At 41.8% G+C, this 19,036-nt stretch overlaps 1 protein-coding gene across 1 annotated transcript; it reads right to left on the reverse strand.

The window, feature by feature from the left end:
* Positions 1-1,623: 1,623 nt before the first annotated feature.
* Positions 1,624-18,128, reverse strand: ccdc92ba (coiled-coil domain containing 92Ba). Its single transcript, XM_030440834.1, has 4 exons — positions 17,446-18,128; positions 16,944-17,084; positions 10,280-10,327; positions 1,624-6,394 (listed from the first exon to the last, which is right to left on the reverse strand). The coding sequence occupies exons 2-4, from the start codon at positions 17,074-17,076 to the stop codon at positions 5,688-5,690; spliced, it is 888 nt and encodes a 295-aa protein (XP_030296694.1). The 5' UTR covers positions 17,077-17,084; positions 17,446-18,128; the 3' UTR covers positions 1,624-5,687.
* Positions 18,129-19,036: the final 908 nt, after the last annotated feature.

Genomic DNA, 19,036 nt, shown 5'->3' on the forward strand with positions numbered 1-19,036 from the left:
AGGAGCGATGTCTGAGAGGAAAGACAATGTATTATAATACTGTTACTGTTATAAACACCACAAACAAGACTGACTTGATATCTGACAGTTTGACCCAGATGTCATCAGCTCCTGTCAGATGTTTCAGTCCATTTTCAAGCAAAATGGTCAAACATCTGCTGGTTCCAGCCTTTAAATTTGAGGATTTGCAGCTTTTCCTTATAAATAATGACGAGTATTTGGGTTTTAGACTGTTGGTTGGACAAAAGAAGCTATTTAAATATTTCACATTGGGCTCTTTGGAAAGCCAAAAGTGTTTCCACTTTTGGGAAATTGTGATGACCCTTTGTTATATTGTATAGACTAAACAAATTAATTGTTTAATCATGAAAACGATATGATTAATCGATAATAAAAATAGTTAGCCATGGTCAGATTAACCTGCTATGAGGCTCAAGAGCCCTCTGTTCCCTCTGCTCTTTGTGCCGTTTGTAGTTTTACTGTGCTGCAATATTAACTAACCCACAGGCATCAACTCACGCATGAGCACACTTTTAACTTATCTGTCTTTATTTTGGGGACAGTCAGATCCAGCTCCAAAATATTTTAACCGTAACCTCATGAGAGTAAAATCCATGCCTCTTATCTGATAGGAAAGTGCCATGACACTCTGTACAAACTCATTTGTAACTCTGCTTCCTCTCTTCACCACTGAAGAGTGATCACAATCGTGTCTTTTCAGACTTCATTAATTATCTTACTGAGGGGAAGCTGCTAGACACATTTCATATTAAATAAGAATGAACTGAAAAAGTATGTGCTCAAAGATACAAGCCATCATTAAAACTACTTTTCACAATCATGTGTATTTAATGATCGCTTCAGTGCTGCACAATGTGTGAGCACCTTCACCTCACTATCAAAACACACACATCTACTTGTCTACATGCTGATGCCATAAAACAAACTGGGACTCCAGTCCGTCAAAGGACACATGTCAACACTGTCTGTTTAAAATATTTTACATTATTTTAAGTAAGAACTGCTTATTTTAAGAGCTTTAAGTTTGAGCTTGAAACTCTCTAATTTTCATTAAAAAAATTAAAAATATATATTTTAGAGGGACAACTTTATCAGGAGTCTTCATGGAGATATAGTCGCTGTCTCTTACCAGAAATATGGTTTTCTCAGAAGAATCCAAAGCATTTTACTTTGCATTTCTAAAAGGCCTGAATAATATTTTGTTATTTGCACTGATCTGCTGCAGTGAATTAATGTGAAAGAGAATAATATAAAGAATTAAATACATTTTAGTGCAATTTTAACGATGAATTACTCCCATATCATATTATGTTTTATAATAAAGATTTTTTGATATTTAAGACTGCAACCACACCGACTTTAACTATTAAAATAACAAACATTGCTTTATTTGGTTGTTGTTGATGTGTGTGTGCTGTTTTATGTGTCTATTCGTCAACCTACCAGTGTAAATGTTGATCATTCTGAAAATTATCCAAAGTTATCCAAATAAAACAAAAACATGATCCAGTTCCATCATTTAATCACTTGCAAATGTATTCACCCTTTCTCTTAAATCAGGGTTTTCAGGTAAACCTTCAGGCAAAAATAAGAAGCAGGCAGCAGACTAGACAATCCTTCATTTTATTCCAATTATGTGTACAGTAGATCACTATAGGAAGCTAACACAGTATATGCGGTAATCAGTCAGTAGCTTATGCTCACCTGACGACCAAACCATACAACGAGCCAGAGCAACGTCTCTATGTTGAGTACCACACAGCGTTATTGCTAGAGACCAAGTAACATGTCAAACAGGACGCTTTATGGCGCCACACACAGTCCACTGAAAGATGCAAAATAAACTCTTACGACCTCAACCAAGGACGAGACCTGGAGACGACGCCGCCACTGACACTTCTGGTCATTATTATTATTATGAGGATTGGGGTTTTTTCTGTATATAGGCGTATAATAAAGATGGAAGACATTCCCTGTGGGTGTGAGTAAATGATCTGCTTTCTTGTTTTTTGTTTGAGTGATGTAAGATGCTCTGAAAAGTAGAAGAAAGCAAATCAGGCTGTGAAGATTTACTAGCTGAAATATTCATGAAAAGACATCTTCGTTAAGGCATCACACCATCCGTCTTCATGTTAATTTCACTGGTGGGCCTCTTTGGTCACATTAGCATTTTTCCCTCAAAGCAGGCGAACAGTATTTTGATTATTTATCCAGTTTGTTATATAACACCAAAGCATACATTATCTAAAATGAGAGTTGATGCTGAAATGTTGCATGTGGGGTGTTTTAGTCGATTATGAAAGGTGGATGGAGAGTTTAATCTACCTGCCGCTTCATTTGGATGACATGTGGAGCAATGATGAGGACATGAAAGTCTAACAGTCTAAGTTCAGGATTCCTGTTGGGAAAACAAAAATAGCTCTCAACAAGACAGGTTTGTACTTTCATTCCCCACCGTCTTGTAAAACTTGAGGAAGAACAGTGCACTGAGTCATGCTAATGGCTTACCAGCAGAGAGGTGAATGAAAATCCTTGTCACATTTGGATTTTTACTCAAAAAGGAGACAGGTTCAGTTCATTTTCATCCAGACAGTCTCATGTGGCATAATAAAGGAGACCTTTTATGCTTTTTTCCCATCCTTCAGTGTGTAACAAATGTTCTTGTGCATGTAAAAGTTAAAAAGTCTGCACCAACAAAAGCTCCTCTCTCCCACAGAAAACACTGCTCCCAAAACGCCTCGTCAGTGGTCCCGCCTTTAATTCTGTGACTCTTTGACATCATACCACGTAAGCATGTCATACATTTGCATAATTTATGCAATATTCACGGTAGAAGTGAAGCTAACCAGAAGCTGAAAACACAACAGAGCCAACCAGCGACACAGTAAGCGCTGCTGGCTCAGACGTGTGCGAGCTGACCAATCAGAGCAGACTGGGTATTCAAGAGGCGGGCCTTAAAGAGACGGGAGCTAAAACAAAAAAGCGTATAAATCTATTCTAGTAGTAACCCAAAATAGAATACTGAACCTGAAAATGAGCATAATATGTCTCCTTTAACGTTGCTTCACATGCAGCATGTCCTCACTTGATTCAGTGACAATCAACAGAAATAAAAACAACCCATCAGACATTTCAATTAAGCAAACATACTGGGCTCAATAATTACAAAATAGAAAGATAAACAATCATAAAATCTATTTTAACACTTCGAGTGCCCTTAAACCAGCAGACGTGACCGACTAATAATATATAAATATACTGATATATTGCTTCATTGAGGATATACTGCGAAAAAACTAAACTAAACTGTGAGAATAGCCTCACAGCGGCTGATCACAATTAAACTCAGTCCTACAGGAAGGCTCATTTCAAAGACTGCAGTTACTGATGCTCAGTTACATCGTGGCTCAAGTACAGACCGACTGTGAATCCAAAATAACTGAGGCGACACATTACATACAGTAATATACCCCAAAAACCAAACAGTCTTATAAAAGTGTTTCAGAAACAAAAGAACAATACCTTAAGTTTCCACACTGCATTTTTTTACGTCCACACCTCCTCTATTATAAGGCAGTAATTACAGTACACAGAACTAAATAAACAACAAAGAAGCATTAACATAAGAAGTGTTTCCTACATTAAGTGTAGTCAATTAAAGTGATATTTTATTTTTTACTCTTTTTTCCGTTTCAAGATGCCATTTGCTCCTTATTACGCTAGGGGCCACCATCTGCATGTGTTTTGATAACAGAGGACACACACACACACACAAACACAGTTTTCTGCTGAGCCTGCCTTCCTGTCATTTACAGCACACAGTCACTGTCTTGGTGTCATTTTTGTCACAGCTGCTTTGGGAATTTCTGTAAAAGTGGAAAAAGGATGACGCTTCAGTTCAAGACACGCCGAAAACCTCCAGTCGTGGTCCTCCTTCGTCCAGTTTTCCTGAGGTGAGAAGAAAAACCCCAACGACCCCAAACACAAATTATTTGAAGTAGAAGTAGTTTTGTGTGTGTGTGTTTTGTACACAAACCACACCTGAGTGAAACACAACGTCCAACCAGCCCACCATCATCTAACATGAGCACACGTGAGCCTCAGGGTGTATTTTTAGTAAAACACACACGTTGAATGTTGTTTTGTTTATCCCAAGACACAAAGTTTGAACATATCCAACACTGCTGCTGTCTGATCATCGATAAAACAACACGTGAGTTTTTGTCTTTGAAGAAATTATTCTCTTTTGACAGCTGCTTTATTAAATACTTATCATGTTTAACATATTCTACGATTATGAGAAAGACGTTTTCTTGTAAGTAATAATGAGAGGTGGAGAATTAGATTTAATTGAGTTAGGTATTTATACATTTTGATACTGTATGTGTATGTATTCTGTCATATGTCTCTTTTAAAAGTATTTTTACCACTGTTAAAGTAGTTTTGATAATGGATTCATCAGTTTGACTAATCTAGATCTAAAGTAAATTTAAATCACCTGATTCCAGCTTTTTTAATGTGAATATTTTCTGTTGTTTTGGATTGTTTTGATTTTCACGGCTCTATGACAATAAACAGACCGACATTTTAAGCTTTGGGAAACACGGATCGACCCTTTAAACTATTCTCCAACATTTTACAGACCAAAAAAATGAATGGATTAATTGAGAAAGTAACAATAATAATAACTGTTAGTTGGAGCCCTAGCCTGATTTTAATCATGATCGTTAATACATAAGTGTATAGTTTAATAAGTTAAGATCTATTTTTAAAGTTTGTTTTTTGGTCACTTGAACTCAACTGAATTGTTGAATTGTTGCTACATTTACGTGCACTTAATACGCTGCACACTGGTTTGAGACAAATGCAACTGTTGGCAGGTCTTGCGTCCAATTCTGTTTCTCCTTCTGTCATTGAGGTCAGGATTTTATGTTAGAGTTTAGACAATTGTTGCCCAGATAGTCAGTTGAGGTTATGAGTTCTGATAAAATGGACTGTGATGTTTCGTCCTACTAAATAGTTTCTATGGACACCTTCCAGAGCATTGGATATGAAGTGTGCATTTCTTTTGCAGCAGCAGTCATCGTTTAAATTTCGGACAAGAAATAAAATGTTTGTAAGTTATCTGTTCCTGTTTTTTTTTCCTACCAGGCTATATTATTTCACATGGCGGACTCACGCAGACGTGCACACGCCCTCAGATATTTGCAGCTGTGCCTCAGTCAGGGCCACACAAACGTTTGGTCACGTGGTTGATTTATGATCAGCCTTGAAGGGTCACAGTTGGTCGGGGCCACACAACATTGCTCCTGGTCCACCCTAAAAATGGCTGCTGCCATGTTCAAACTCACCGTCGCCCATAAATCCAAACAGGGGCTGCTTTGAAATAAGGCCCCACAGTATACTGAGCATGTGACACCAGTGTAAACAGATAATTCATCTAACTTCATTTAGACCGACTTAAAGTGACACTGAGTTTTGCTTTGCAAGTTAATTAAGGTTATATCAAAGTCCATATTAAAAAAAGTGTCTACGATAAGTGTGATATAATTCGATAGATAAAACCAGTCTCAGTATCAATTCAGTCAAGGTGCAGAACAACAGTTAACAGCATTAACAGTCTGACAGGAGATAATCGTTTTTAAAAGCACAGGTCACAGTCGTCGCTAATCTGCCTTCGTCTCAGCAGCAGGGGGCGCTGCAGCTGAAGACACCAGTCTGGCAGCTTCTTCCTGGGGCTCCACTGGCCCTTCACCACCTCCATCCTCCTCATCCTCTTTCTCCAGGCCCAGTGGAGGCTGTCTCTGTGTGTGCCTGGAGCGAGCTCGGTGCCTTCGGGGGTGGAGGAAGAGTGCGGGGTCCGGCATGGCTGTGGGCTCAGCGGGGCCCATCACTTTCTCTATGGGCACACACTCCCGGGCACGCTCCACCCTTGAAGACGCCCGAGCACTCTTACGCTTGGGTTTAACCACAGGAGAGGAAGGGGAGGCTCCCAACGGCATCTGTGGAGAGTTCAGCTCGGCATCGCACTGGGGCCCCTGACTGTTGGCTCTGGCAAGGAGTCCCTGCCTCTGCTGCATCCGCTGGTGGTGTAGTTTCTGCCTGGCAGCGTGCAGCTGGAAGGAGAGGTATGCTGCTGCCTCGGTTTGTTTCTGCAGCTCTGTGTTGAGGATGGTGGAGCAGTGGCTGCGGCGCTTCAGCTCCTCCAGGAAGTGGCGCTCCTTTTCCTTGAGATTGGCTCGGAGGGCTCCCACCAAAGCCCCTTTGTGACCCAGCTCCTTACGAAGCTCTCCTAAGGTGCAATCGCGCTCGGCCAGACGGTTTTCCAAGCGCCGACAGCTGGCCTCCAGGAGCTCCTCTTCCTCCTGTAACTCTGACACAGAGATGGACCAGAAGTGCTTTTGTTAATTATGAACATATGTAAGAAATCTGAATGCTTTTTCCACAAGCTCCAAAAACAAAACAAAAAAACAGCACACTTATAAACAACACACAGCTCAGTACAGGCTGTGCACAATAGAGCGAGTACAGTTTATCTAAAGCGGAGTGTTTGTTGGGCCACAGCAGCTCTAATCCTTGGCACATATGATCATGAAGGCACAGCTCAGATTGTGCAGATCATATTCAGGCTGCAATCCACTCAGTTAAATATAGATCCGAAGAAGTGTCTGGAAAATCATCAGATGAGGATTATCTGTGAGCTGTACGGAGTATAATGGGTTTAGAGATGGAGATTACACACACATGGAAGGCTAATCAATTGCCAGGCTGTACGAGAGCTGGGCAATAAATCCATATTTGTTCCTCATCATCAGGTGTCGTCACATTTTGAGGATAGCTGTGTGACACACAGAAGTGTCTTTTACATAAATGAAACAGTCAAATTTCTTCCAGAATAATTTCAGAAATACTTCAAGGTTGGACATCATATCATTTTACATACCTGAACAATTATCTCAATATGCAAGGGGTGGAGATAAAAACATAAAATCCCTTTAAATCCAAACTCAATGCAACAGCCCTGCACTAAACACTATTCACTTTCTCACGTCAAAAAAAATAGTCTGCTGTCTGATATCTGAACATCTGCTCGTGCTGATTCAGGCATTGCTCCCAAGAAACAAAACACGACTTGGGGCCTCCTCTCAGACATGAACTTCACCCTCTCCGCCAAGGTCAGGTTTTAACGCAGTATGCTGCTGCTCTTTGTTGTTTTTTTTTGCTTCTGTAGACAACAATTGTGCTCTTTCAAACCACTAAAATTCCCCAGAGGAGAGGGAGGTGTGGATGAAAAGACCAGTGCAGCAACTTCAGGGCTGACTGAGCTGCAGTCTGCCAGAGGAGAAGGAGATTACATCCACAGAGGCCGGCGCTGATGCCTCCGCCCATAGAAATAGGTCAGGTTTCTGGGTAGGAGAATCCAAAAAGGCGAGAGGGAGGCTTGGCGAGCGCTGGAGGTGAAACTACTTTAAAGCCTGGAAATCCATACGAGGCTTAAATGTAAGAAGGTGCTTCATACATTGATAAAAGCTCTGGGTTTGATGTTGGCTCCACCACATCTTGATTGCTTTATGAGCTTTCTCTCTAATCACTCGTCTTTTTTGCTTCATTTCAAATCTGCATAACTTCCCTTTCATCACACTAAGTCCTTTTTCATCTCTGATTTTTCTTCGTCCTGAGTCCCTTTCTTCAATCCTCAGTCTTCCAGGATTGATCCTCTGACGACTGATCAGTCTCAGGTTTTTCTTTCGGCCATCACCACACCCAGTTGAGCTCATATGCTAACTATAGACTACATAATGTGATCTTCATATCCCTCCATACTCCTCTCCCCTCCTCCGCGTCTGCCGCTGAATGCACTCCGCCGCCTCGTCTTTTCCCTTGATTGCCCTCCTTGCTACCTCTCATTACCTCTCTCCTTCCACCTCTTCCTCTCTCTCTCTTTTTTTTTCCCCAGCTCTACGTCTCTCTTGTTCTCGGCAAAGTCTGTAAGTGGACACCCCCGCTGGGACGACGAGGGGGAAAAACGAGAGCAGGGAGAAAAAAAACGAGGAAGGATCAATTTGTCAGGGTGGGAGGAGAGAACACAGGGCCGGGCTGTATCGATGGATCGGGGGATAACCTGTCCTGGAAAAAGGAGATGAGGGCTAAAAGCTGAGTAATGCAGCCAAGCACGTCAGCCCCCCCCCCCACACACACACACTTTTCTCGCTACAAGCACACACACACACACACACACACACACGCACACACACACACGCACACACACACACACGCACACACACACTGACACTCTCACACAGCCTTTTGACTTCTCTTTCCCCGGTCTGTCTCTAATTCGCTGTGACAAAATGGTGCCTATCTCTTCATCCCTGCATCCAGACACCAACAAACGGTCCTGCTAATGTCAGCTGGGAGCCAAATACGCTGAGGCGTGCTGTCTGCCCCCCCCCCCCCCCCCATACAGCTGTGACCAATTTCTGTCACACAGGGAAATCACTCATATGTGTAATGGAACTAATAGACACATATAGGTAAACATAGATGCATTTGAAAACTGCCGGTTTGTGTTTGGTCCGGAGGTTGATGGAGGGAGGGTGGCTGACTGGGATCTTAAACCCCCGGGGGGATGGGAGTCGGACACAGATTTGTCTGAGGTCTGCTGGACCATGAGCCGTCCAGGGACCTCTCTTGTCTCACGGGTGCCTCAGCAAGATGCGTGAATCAGGATCATTGTCTCCTGGGAGATTCAGCATCCCCTCTTCTTTCTGTTTCTCTGTCTCTCCTCTCCTCTGTGTGAATGCTGCTCCTCTTCTGTTTCCCTCCAGGTCTCCATGGTTGAGAGGAGGCGGTGTTGCTCAGCTCCTGCCTATCTGACGACACCCTCCAGATACCTCACTTACGATACACATGCACTCACCGGTGACGTCATTGGGTACACATCAGCTCTGCCTTTACAAAGAAAGTAAAGTTCACTGTTGACTGATGCTGTCAGATAAGAATTAATCTAACCACATGTTTATTAGTGAGGTTTGTGTTAAACTGGACTGCACTGCATTAAGAGGTGTTTCTAATATTGACATACATGAGGGCAGAATATTGAGCACATACAACATGATCAGGCTTGAGGAGTAACGGAATAAATTCAAAACAGGAATACATAATTAAGATTTTTTTTAAAAGTATGTAATTAGAGTCTGTAACCATGTACATGCACACATCCCTCTAAATACACATCGTCAAGATTAAACAAAATTTGGTAAATCTTTCTCTCTTTTCTCTCGTCTTTATTCACATATGTTTGGCATTGAGGTAAAAGAGTAAAGGAAAGTAATCAAGTTACATTACTTTAAAATTGTGATACTTGGATTACTTTACAGACTAAACTTACAACAGGTAATTAACAACTGTGTCAAATATATCTTTAAAGTTGCCCTTCCATCCCTGAATATGATGCCCTCCGGTAAAACACCACCGATTAGTCGATCAGAGGTAAACTCGTTGCCAACTATCTGATGAACGATTACTAGTTTGACAGTTTTGATTACACACTCGCTGGTTCCAGCTTCTTAGTGTAAGGATTTGCTGCTTTTCTTTGTGCTGAATGGGAATAAATGAAGAGTCTTTGGGCTTTGGACCATTGGTTGGACAAAGGAAGCAATTTGAAGACGTTGCTTTGGTCTTTGGAAAATTGCAATGAGCATTTTCCCAATTTCTGTAGACTAAACAATGAATCATGAAAATAATCAGCAGATTAATTGATAATGAAACTACGGCCTCAATAATGAATATAAAGCATTATCTTTATCTTTCTGACAATGTCAACAAAAACTGACATTTTTTAAGCTGAATTCATAGCAGAGCTGTTTAATTGGACTGCACTGGACTTTACAGTTGTACATTAATAAACCATCATATACAGAAGAGGGCTTTGAGTGTCTGTCTGCCCCATAATGTTTAAACTTCTTGATTTGTTGCTGATTTCTTCTGTATACACGATGTTGCATGAGGTTTCTTCATTTTCTCCTCATTAAAAGCCCTGTTCCCTGGTGTTTTTTCCTCATCTGACTCAAGGGTCTAAGGACAGAGGATGTTGTACGCTGTAGATTTTGTGAAGTCCCTTGAGGCAAACTGTGATTTGTGATCCTGAGCTGTATAAATAAAATTCACTTGACAGATGGGGGAGCTGATTCATGATGGAGGTGGGTGAGGAAGAAAAACAGATGCATGAAGGAAGATGGAAGTTTTTTTTACAAACCTATTTGGCTTCTGCCAGGAGGATTCACCTTCAGGTCGCTTGTCAACTCTGAAAACCACAAGCGAAAGACAAAAACAGACAGAAGAGGAGTTAGAGACAGTAATCTATATATAAAAAACCTAACATGAAATCACATTGTTATAGCTTCGATTGAGATACTCTGTGGTGCTGAAATGTCTTATTAAGGCTGTGAGCTGACATTTTTCTGTTAGCTGCTGCTGGAGAACATAACAGATGCTCGGTGCAGTTTTCTAGCACATTTCAAGTGAGCTCATACATAATTTATGAAGCTAAATCTGAAACTTTACATCAAAGACCGTGTGTCAGGGACTCGACCAGTAATGTTGCATTACTTGTCACAGTCTGGAGGAAGAAATACGTCCTTTACTGTAACCTCAGTAAGACATATTATCATTTTTAGCACTCCTCACTGAAATCAATATTCACTTAGATAAAAACTACAGGCTGTGCAATCAAGAGGGAATGCAATCCAAACAGATAGGAAACGCTTTTCATTAAGAAACCTAAGCAGAGCCGCATTTATCAAAACATCTGATGTGGCTGAATAACACTTTATACAGTGTTGTGGCACATTTTAGGCATTTTCACAGTTTGTCTTTTTTTACAGTTTCACACTAAAACATTCTGCAGACTGATTACAAGATGATATATTTATGAGAACTGCTCAACACAGATGTTCTCATGTGATTTGTTATAACAAATATAAAAAGCTGGTTGACTTTCAACAGTAAATGGACTTGCATTTCTATAGCGCTAGTCCGGTATACTGACCGCTCAAATCGCTTTACGACACTTCCTGGGTGCCAACTGCTCATCAGCAGCAATTAGGAGTTCATTATCTTGCTCAAGTATACTTTGACATGCAGCCCGGCATTCGAACCAGCTACCGTCCAATAACTGGATGACCTGCTCAACCACCTGAACTACAGCTGACCACCTTCAGCTTGTGCAGTTTGTGTTTCTTCTGGATACCGATCAGGGATGGGACGATAAAAGATTTGTATCTTGGTTTTCAGGATAAGGGGGGGCAGCATATCACCAGCATAACCGCTAACTATGCTGTCAGCCAGTTAGCTCAGTTAGCCGTTGAGCTAGCAGTCTGGATTGGGAGCTCAAAGCTTGGCATGCTAACTTCAGTATGTATCTCTGCAACATAATACATACACATCTTTGATGTGACTTTTCGAGTGTTTTAAGCTACATTTCTTACATATTGCACCATTAATGACTTGAAAAAGTTCCTATAATGGTTTCCTGGTTTATTATGAATTGTCTAAGCCTGTCACCATGGCTGAAGATATGTCTTGCACATTGCATCCTCCAAAAGTTAAATCTAATTTGTAAATAAATACCACCGATTCAAACTAAAAAACAACAGGATGATGAGGTTACCACTATTTATTGATTGATTAATGATACCATATTTTAGTTTCTTCTTTTAGTTTTAAGAACTGATTATCAGGATAATATTGTGAATTGCAGTCGTGTTGGAAAGGATCACCGTGAGATGATATTTTCATGCTGTTATACTTCATGTCACGTTCGGATGGCTTTTATGTCTTGCATTAGTGGACGCCTTTGAGTCATTTTATCTTGTCCCATTAAAACAGAGACAGACACTGTGCACTCAGCATTTATTGGACAGTTTGATCACAAACTTGATTGTGCGACTTTTTTTTGTTACTTTAGTAGGAGGAAGTAATAATAGAGCTGAGTGAAGTGAACATTATCAGGATTATCCGAACATTACGTGACACGATATCTGGCATTTTGAGGCACTGGATGGATTATATCTCAACTAATGGTTGATGTTTTTTGAGGAGATAATGCATCAGACTGGTTATTAGAAGTGTTGGATTTGTTCCCTGATACAGATATATTTCAGCTTAAGCTTCTCTGACGGGGTTGCGTGGGTCAGACTGCTGCTCGTGTCTGGGCTGTCAGTCATGTTGATGGTAATTCAGAAAGGCCTGACTGCAGATAAAACTCTACTTTCAGCACACGCACAAAAACACTGAAATGTGTGTGTGTGTGTGTGTGTGTGTGTGTGTGGCAGAGAATTGCCCTATTTCCCTTTGCCAGAAATATGGGCCTGCTCAGTCAACTGCAATGATCGTAAACTAGTTTAATTCTAAAATGGAGTCAGACAACATTATTAATCTTTAACTCTCATTTACTTAGATGTTTACTAAAAATACAAAATACTTTAAAACATTGTGTTTTTTTGCTTTTTGCAATCAAAAGGAGATAAATGTGGAGCAGCACATGTGTTATTCCTGGCCTTTCTTCTCCTCTTGCTCTCCCTGTCACACCCTTTCTCATTCTCTCTGCAGTCAGCATAACACACCCACCCCATGCAGCTGGCATGGAGAGAGAAAGGCAGAAAGGATGAGGAGGGTAGGAAGAAAGATAGTAGGGAAGGAAGAAGGGAAAGGAAAGGAAAGGAAAGGAGGGAAACAGGAACCCTTAGTAAACAGCTCTAGACAATCTGATTAGTTGTTAAGTATTGCGCTGACTGCCAATGCTGGGAGACTCTGAATCCTGTTTTCCAGTCATTATCCTCATTCACAACAGCCAGAAGCACTTCATTTAACAGCAGGGAGTCAGCTCAAGGAACCATTTCTTAAAACAACAGTCAAACAATGACAACGAGGCGCTCAGCACATTTCCAGAACATGTAATGCTTTGTAGGTCAGGCATATCTCCTCCATCCTCACTGAGCAATCAAGGTTTTTGTTTCACAGCTCAACCTTGGATGCTGCACAGATATCGTGAAGGACACGCGCCGAATTGATCGCCATGGCACGCTATGAACACATTATATAAGAAAAAGCCCACATTTCAAAAGAGACACAAATTGATTTAGCTCGTACTTCAAGGAGACAAAGGCGTGAGCGGCTTTATGCTGATGAGACACAGAGAGTGTAGAACAATAAAACGGAGGTCAGCGGTAAAAAAAAAAGGCAGAGCTAATACGCACGGTGACATCGTCAGCTCAACCTTGCAGTACCCTTTCAGGCTGCACATCAGTGAGCTGGCAGAAAAACGCCTCTCTCACACCTGCAGACCACATTAGCCTATCAACACCGAGCCTCACAGCCAATCCTCCAGACTCCTCAACGCCTTCAATTAAATCTGTAAACCTCTTTAAAACCGAGCCAGAAACTTGACTTCAAGTTATACATGCTGGCAACATGTATAAACACGGTCAGCTGCCAAGTCATGAAGAAGGATTTCAGGGAGTTCACTGTGGATATTTACTGAAGCAACAATTTGCTTATTATTGAATTTAAAACTTTTTTTATTTCTTCTGTTCCAATAAGGGTGACAACATTTTGCCCTTCAAGGTCTTCCACAAGGAATCATCCATGTGAACAAGAAGCAGGCTATACTGTGTATACAGAGTAAAAATAACAGCTCCAAATGCAATTAGGATAATAAAATAACAGTTTTAAGACGTTTGCAACTTCCAATGCGATACCATACCACACCATATGAAACTATAAGATACGATGTGATACATTATGGTCCAAAATACTTTATTAATCCCCAGGGAGGTGAAACTGAGTGCCACCGCACATATAGAACAGCCAAAATAAGGGAAAGCACAGTATAATAATAAAGTGAATGTACTGTGTGGGAATGACGCTACTTTACCTCCGACCCCAAGGAGTCAACAACGAGAAAATGCTAACATGTACGTATGATCAGCACCAACAAGACCTCAACGAAACAGGAGAGCCATCTGTCAGACAATAAATCTGCAAGTAGTAGGAGTCTTGATACTTTCTCAGTGCAAAGCCTAAGAATAAATCATATCTTTGAGAATACAAGTGATGGCCAGAGCCCAGCACTCTGAGTCGCTGCACTGCCATCCACGCAGAGCACCTCATCATCCTCCGGGTTAGTAGGACACAGGCGAAGGTCAGCGCTCAGCTTCAGTCAGACCACAAACCAAGCCAAATGGGTAATCATAGACTTAATTTCACAATCCACAAATATAAAATCACCTGAAGTCTCATCAGGATTTAGACTCCATGAGTTTATCTGCAGCAGGCTTGACGACTGTAACGCTGTCGTTACAGAGTCGATCAGACAGCGGCTGGTTCAAAACACCGCCGCTGCCAGAGTCTTCACCAAGACCAAGATAGTGGATCACATCAGCCCAGCTCTCAGATCTTTACACCGACTTCCTGCTTGTCCAAGAATTGATTTTATGATCCTACTGTTTGTTTACAAAGCACTGACTGATTTAAGGCCGGAAACATTTCTGATGTGCTGCGATTTCATGAACCGTCCAGAGCTTTCAGATTGTCCTGGACAGGCCAGCTTACTGTCCCTACAGTCAAAACTAAACACAGAGATGTAACATTCAGTGTTTAAGCTCTACATATCTGAAACAAACTCCCATAGAACTTGAAAGCTTTTTGGGTTAGATTTTACTCTTATAAATGTGATGTTAATGTGTCTTTTTAGTTTGCCTTGTTTTCTGTTCATATTTCCTTTTATGTTTTATGTAAAGCACTTTAAATTGCTATGTTGTTGAAACACTATACAAATAACCTTGCCTTGCATACTGCAAATCTGCGGGGGTACGAAGCGGCTATTTGATCTGACTTTGCCGTTAAAAAGACATTTGCCTGCAGAACCTTTTAACTGATTTTCACTCGTCGCATCATAAGAAGCTTTAAAGATGCTCAGCAGGGAGAGATGTGTGTTTTTAGTGAGCGGGGTGTAATAATGTCCCACATAAAACCTCTGAGGGATGTGGAAATGAAAGGTTGTATTATGGGCAGATACAAACTATGGAGCAGATAAATGACTCCTGCAGCTGCAGGATGCTGAAGAAGGTATATGGTTTGTTTGTTTGTTGCCACTGAGAAAATGCAGAGAAGCTCTCTGGAGACATCTCCACTGATTACATCACACCTACAATGAAAACTACTTGTCTTTCTGAAGGTTTGACCGCACATTGTCCTGTTTTTCTCGGAGCTGACATAAATATGACTTTAACTCCACGTGGACAAAATAATAAACACTCTGTAACAGCAGTGTTTGGGGCCGCGATTTGCGTTCACAGTGGGAGACACTGGGAGATGGAGAGGAGGAGAGGACGAGCAAACAGTATGAAAAACACACAGTCTCTTTGTTGGTCTCTCTCTCCACACACACACACCACACACCACACTGGAACCACCAATCACAGCTCTACTGACCAGATGTGATCTTGCAACAGAACTACACAGTGATGGAAGGAGTCAGTTTCTACACAACTGATCATATTGGCTCTGAGCCATTCCACACTTCTGTCTCTCTCTCTCTCTCTAACACACACACACACACACACACACACACACACACACACACACACACACACACACAAGCCCCTTCCCCCCTGCTCTCCTCTCATGCATTTATTTAACCACAGTGCCGTTCATATGGATTACTGAAGCTATACGATCTGTGGATTAACCTTGATGTGTGCTTAAAAAACATGTATGCATTATGTAGTTTGTACAAAACTCTCCTCCATTCTGTGGACACAAACCTGCCCCCTACGAGGTTAAATATTAATTATGGGTTAAAGGCTCTGCTTTAAGGTTTTTAGGTTGAAATAATGATCAGGTTTAGGTTAGAGTGACTGTTCGGCTCAGATCTGTAATCATGTTAGTAAAGGATCAGGGAAAGCCTCCAGGGAATTAATGAAATTAAAAAAAAGAAACCCCCCACAACATGTGAGTGCACTTGCTTGCTTGATTAAATGGAAGGCATATCCATTAGGCCTGAAACAGGAAATGATGCAGGCTACATGAATCGTAGCATGACATCACCATGTAGTCACTGTCTGGCATTGATTGATGTTGCAGACACACACGTTAGAGGAACAATGAGGCCCGCATGCACATGTGGTCCTCTTAACTGCAGTACTTAATTTGTACTCCATCAAACCAGTGTGAAATAATTGAAAACAAGGATCTGCCTCGAAAGAATCGTAAAAAAAGAAAGACATCTCTAGGCAGGCTTGATGGGTTATTACAGAGTTAAAACACCTCACTGAACTGTGTTCCTTCCAATAATACATCATGTCTTTAATTAAAAAATCTCTGTAAATCTCTCTCTGAGGGTAGAGGGGGGTAAATGAGAGGGGTCCTCGCTGATTAATAAAGAACTGAGAGGCACAAAACACCAGGAGGGCATCAAACAAAGAAATCCGTGATTAACGTGAGCTCATTATTTTAGCTGTAATGGTTTGTTAATCGACACATGACTGTGAACTCTCACGCGGTTTCGGCTGCTCAAATGTGATGCTTTTTCTGCTTTTCTTTTTCACATGCGATAGAAGGTTGAATATATGTGAGTATTGGACAAAATACAAGCAGCATGAAGATGTCACTTTGAGAAATGGTTGTCATTTTTTTCATCATTTTGGTATATTTAGCAGATTATAGTTAGTTGCAGCCCTGCAGCTCTTATTAAAATATAAATATTTGTGGTGAATCTCTTAACTCCCCTTTGGTGTAAGTGATATGCATAGAATAAGCCTTTATTATAAGCAGATGGTGACTGAATAGGTCAGAGTGTGCCTTCCTAAATGTGAATTTTGAGGTCACCCTGTAAGAGCAGGAGCCAGTGTGTCCCTCACCTGAGCATCGTTTCTGCAGGGAGAGGATCTCCAGGTGGAGGCCGTGGAGTAAGGTGAGGTGCTCCTGCCTGAGGAACACCACGCTCCGGTCCACACTCGCGATCTGCCGAGACAGGCTGCTCTCATCAGCCATGGCTGAGTCTGGAGAGAGAGAGAGACGCACACACAGAGGGAGGGAATCAGATCAGAAGGATGGGGCTGATTTTTTATTGTTTACTCCCTCAGCATGGGACTATTCTCCAACTTTATATCCCACTGTAGTTCTGAGCTCCAGCTGCTAAATGTCACTTTTTTTTCTGACGGTGTGTACATTGCTTGTGTCAGCCCTGTAGAGAGGGGAAAGTGCAAGTTCTGTATCGAGGTCATGTGGGAGCTATAAATAAGGTATTGATGACCAGAGAAATCAACAAGAAATGGGTGAAAGCAGTATACCCCTGCTGTCAGGGTGCAGCTACATCAATAACTCGGCTGAGAACAAGTCGATGCAAATGCCTCCGCTTACCTTTAAATTGGTGTTAAGTGCCAAAATCTAATAGACGCGCTTGATTATAAAAACGTCCATGCTGGCCTCCAGTGCTGGTCCGAATCCTGTGTGCTGCCGCATCCACCCGAGCGCATCTTATCTGAAGCGTTGAGGCGCTTTCCAGCTGCATGTGACGCCGTTTGATTCGAGGCTGGATCGCTGCGTAAAAATGCGACACGGCACCGCGCTCCTCCGGCAGAACCGCTCCTCGCCCCTGCTGCATCCGAGCATCACCAGGAGGAGGACGCTGTCAGACCCCTTGATGTGACAGAGGAGAGTGCGCAGTCCATTTTTTTCCCTACGTGCGCACCTCTCTCTCCTCCTCCTCGTCCACCGAACTGAGACATCGAGCTGCCGTGTGGCGGCTGAAAACAAGCCACCGCGAGCGAAAAACACGCGAGAAAAAAAAAAAAAAAAATCGTACGACGGAGTCAGCGGCGCAGCGGATTGGAGGGGGGCAGCCCGGATCAGCTGCGCGTCGACTCCGGGAGAGGATCGATACAGAGCGCGTGGGAGCACAAAGGGAGACGCGCAGCTGTGATCGCAAAAGTAAACAAGTAAACAAACAAAACAACAAAATCGAAATGTGACTGAGAGGGAAACACTGTCAAATCCACCATGTGTGACTTGGGCACCATGGACAGAGACAGGCCCAGGGTCATATGGTGGTGCTCAACCTGCGGTCTGCGGACCTCATTGGGGACGTCTCATGAGGTCTGCTATTCAATTCCACTGTTGTGCAAGTTACCCTCACTTAAAGTAATCTATTACCTTCCAATATTACTGTCTGCACAGAGTGATGTATTACATATTACACTACTTTAGTTTATTTCACCAAATGCCCCAATAACATTCAAATAGCTGAGATCTTTTTAAATAAATGGCCTGGGACACAGTGATGAGCAGGCAGATGAACGACCAAAGTCTGAGATATTATGAGACAGGGTCAAATATTTTTAATTGTAGGCTTTGTCATGCGAAACACAATATACCTTTTATAATGTACCATATAATGACATGGCAAGAGGAACATATCTTTTTCTAGTCCACAGTCGAGGGGATATTTGGGCATGTCATTATATATATATATGTCATTCAAAAATGTAAATAAGTGTGCGCTCGGAGGATCAGGCTTCATGGAAATACGGCTCATTTCAGTCACACAGAGACTTGAGAAAGATATAATAGGCTCAGCTGTATCAAGCACACATATAGCCTATATTAATGTGGTCATGCGCGGTGTGTCCCATGGAGACAGTTAAAATTACAATCTGATATACATTTACATTTTGCATGTAAAATCTATGCTGCTTGCAGTTAATCGGTTTGTAGCCTTTTTTTCCTGAATGCTGCACATTTGTTGCCAAAGTGGTGAGGACGTTTTTTTTTAATTTGCTTGTCTTTTGTCTTTTGTCTGTACAGCTTTTCATGCTGCTTATTCTAAGCCAACAGCTATCCTTAGCCCAAGGCTAAGAATTGAGTCTGGGATAATTTTGCCTCTTTTCACACAGATTGTTAACCCAGGGTTAACCTTAGCCCAAGGCTGTACAAGTCACACTGTACTTTTACC

This window comes from Sparus aurata, chromosome 2 (genome assembly GCF_900880675.1).
Source record: "Sparus aurata chromosome 2, fSpaAur1.1, whole genome shotgun sequence".
NCBI classification, from domain to species: Eukaryota; Metazoa; Chordata; class Actinopteri; order Spariformes; family Sparidae; genus Sparus; species Sparus aurata.

Coding starts and splice junctions, on each gene's coding strand:
- ccdc92ba (XM_030440834.1), bottom strand. CDS start 17,076: ATGGCTGATGAGAGCAGCCTGTCTCGGCAGATCGCGAGTGTGGACCGG. Junction 10,328..16,943: donor CCTGCAGAAACGATGCTCAG/GTGAGGGACACA, acceptor TGTGGTTTTCAG/AGTTGACAAGCGACCTGAAG. Junction 6,395..10,279: donor TCCTGGCAGAAGCCAAATAG/GTTTGTAAAAAA, acceptor TCTCTGTGTCAG/AGTTACAGGAGGAAGAGGAG.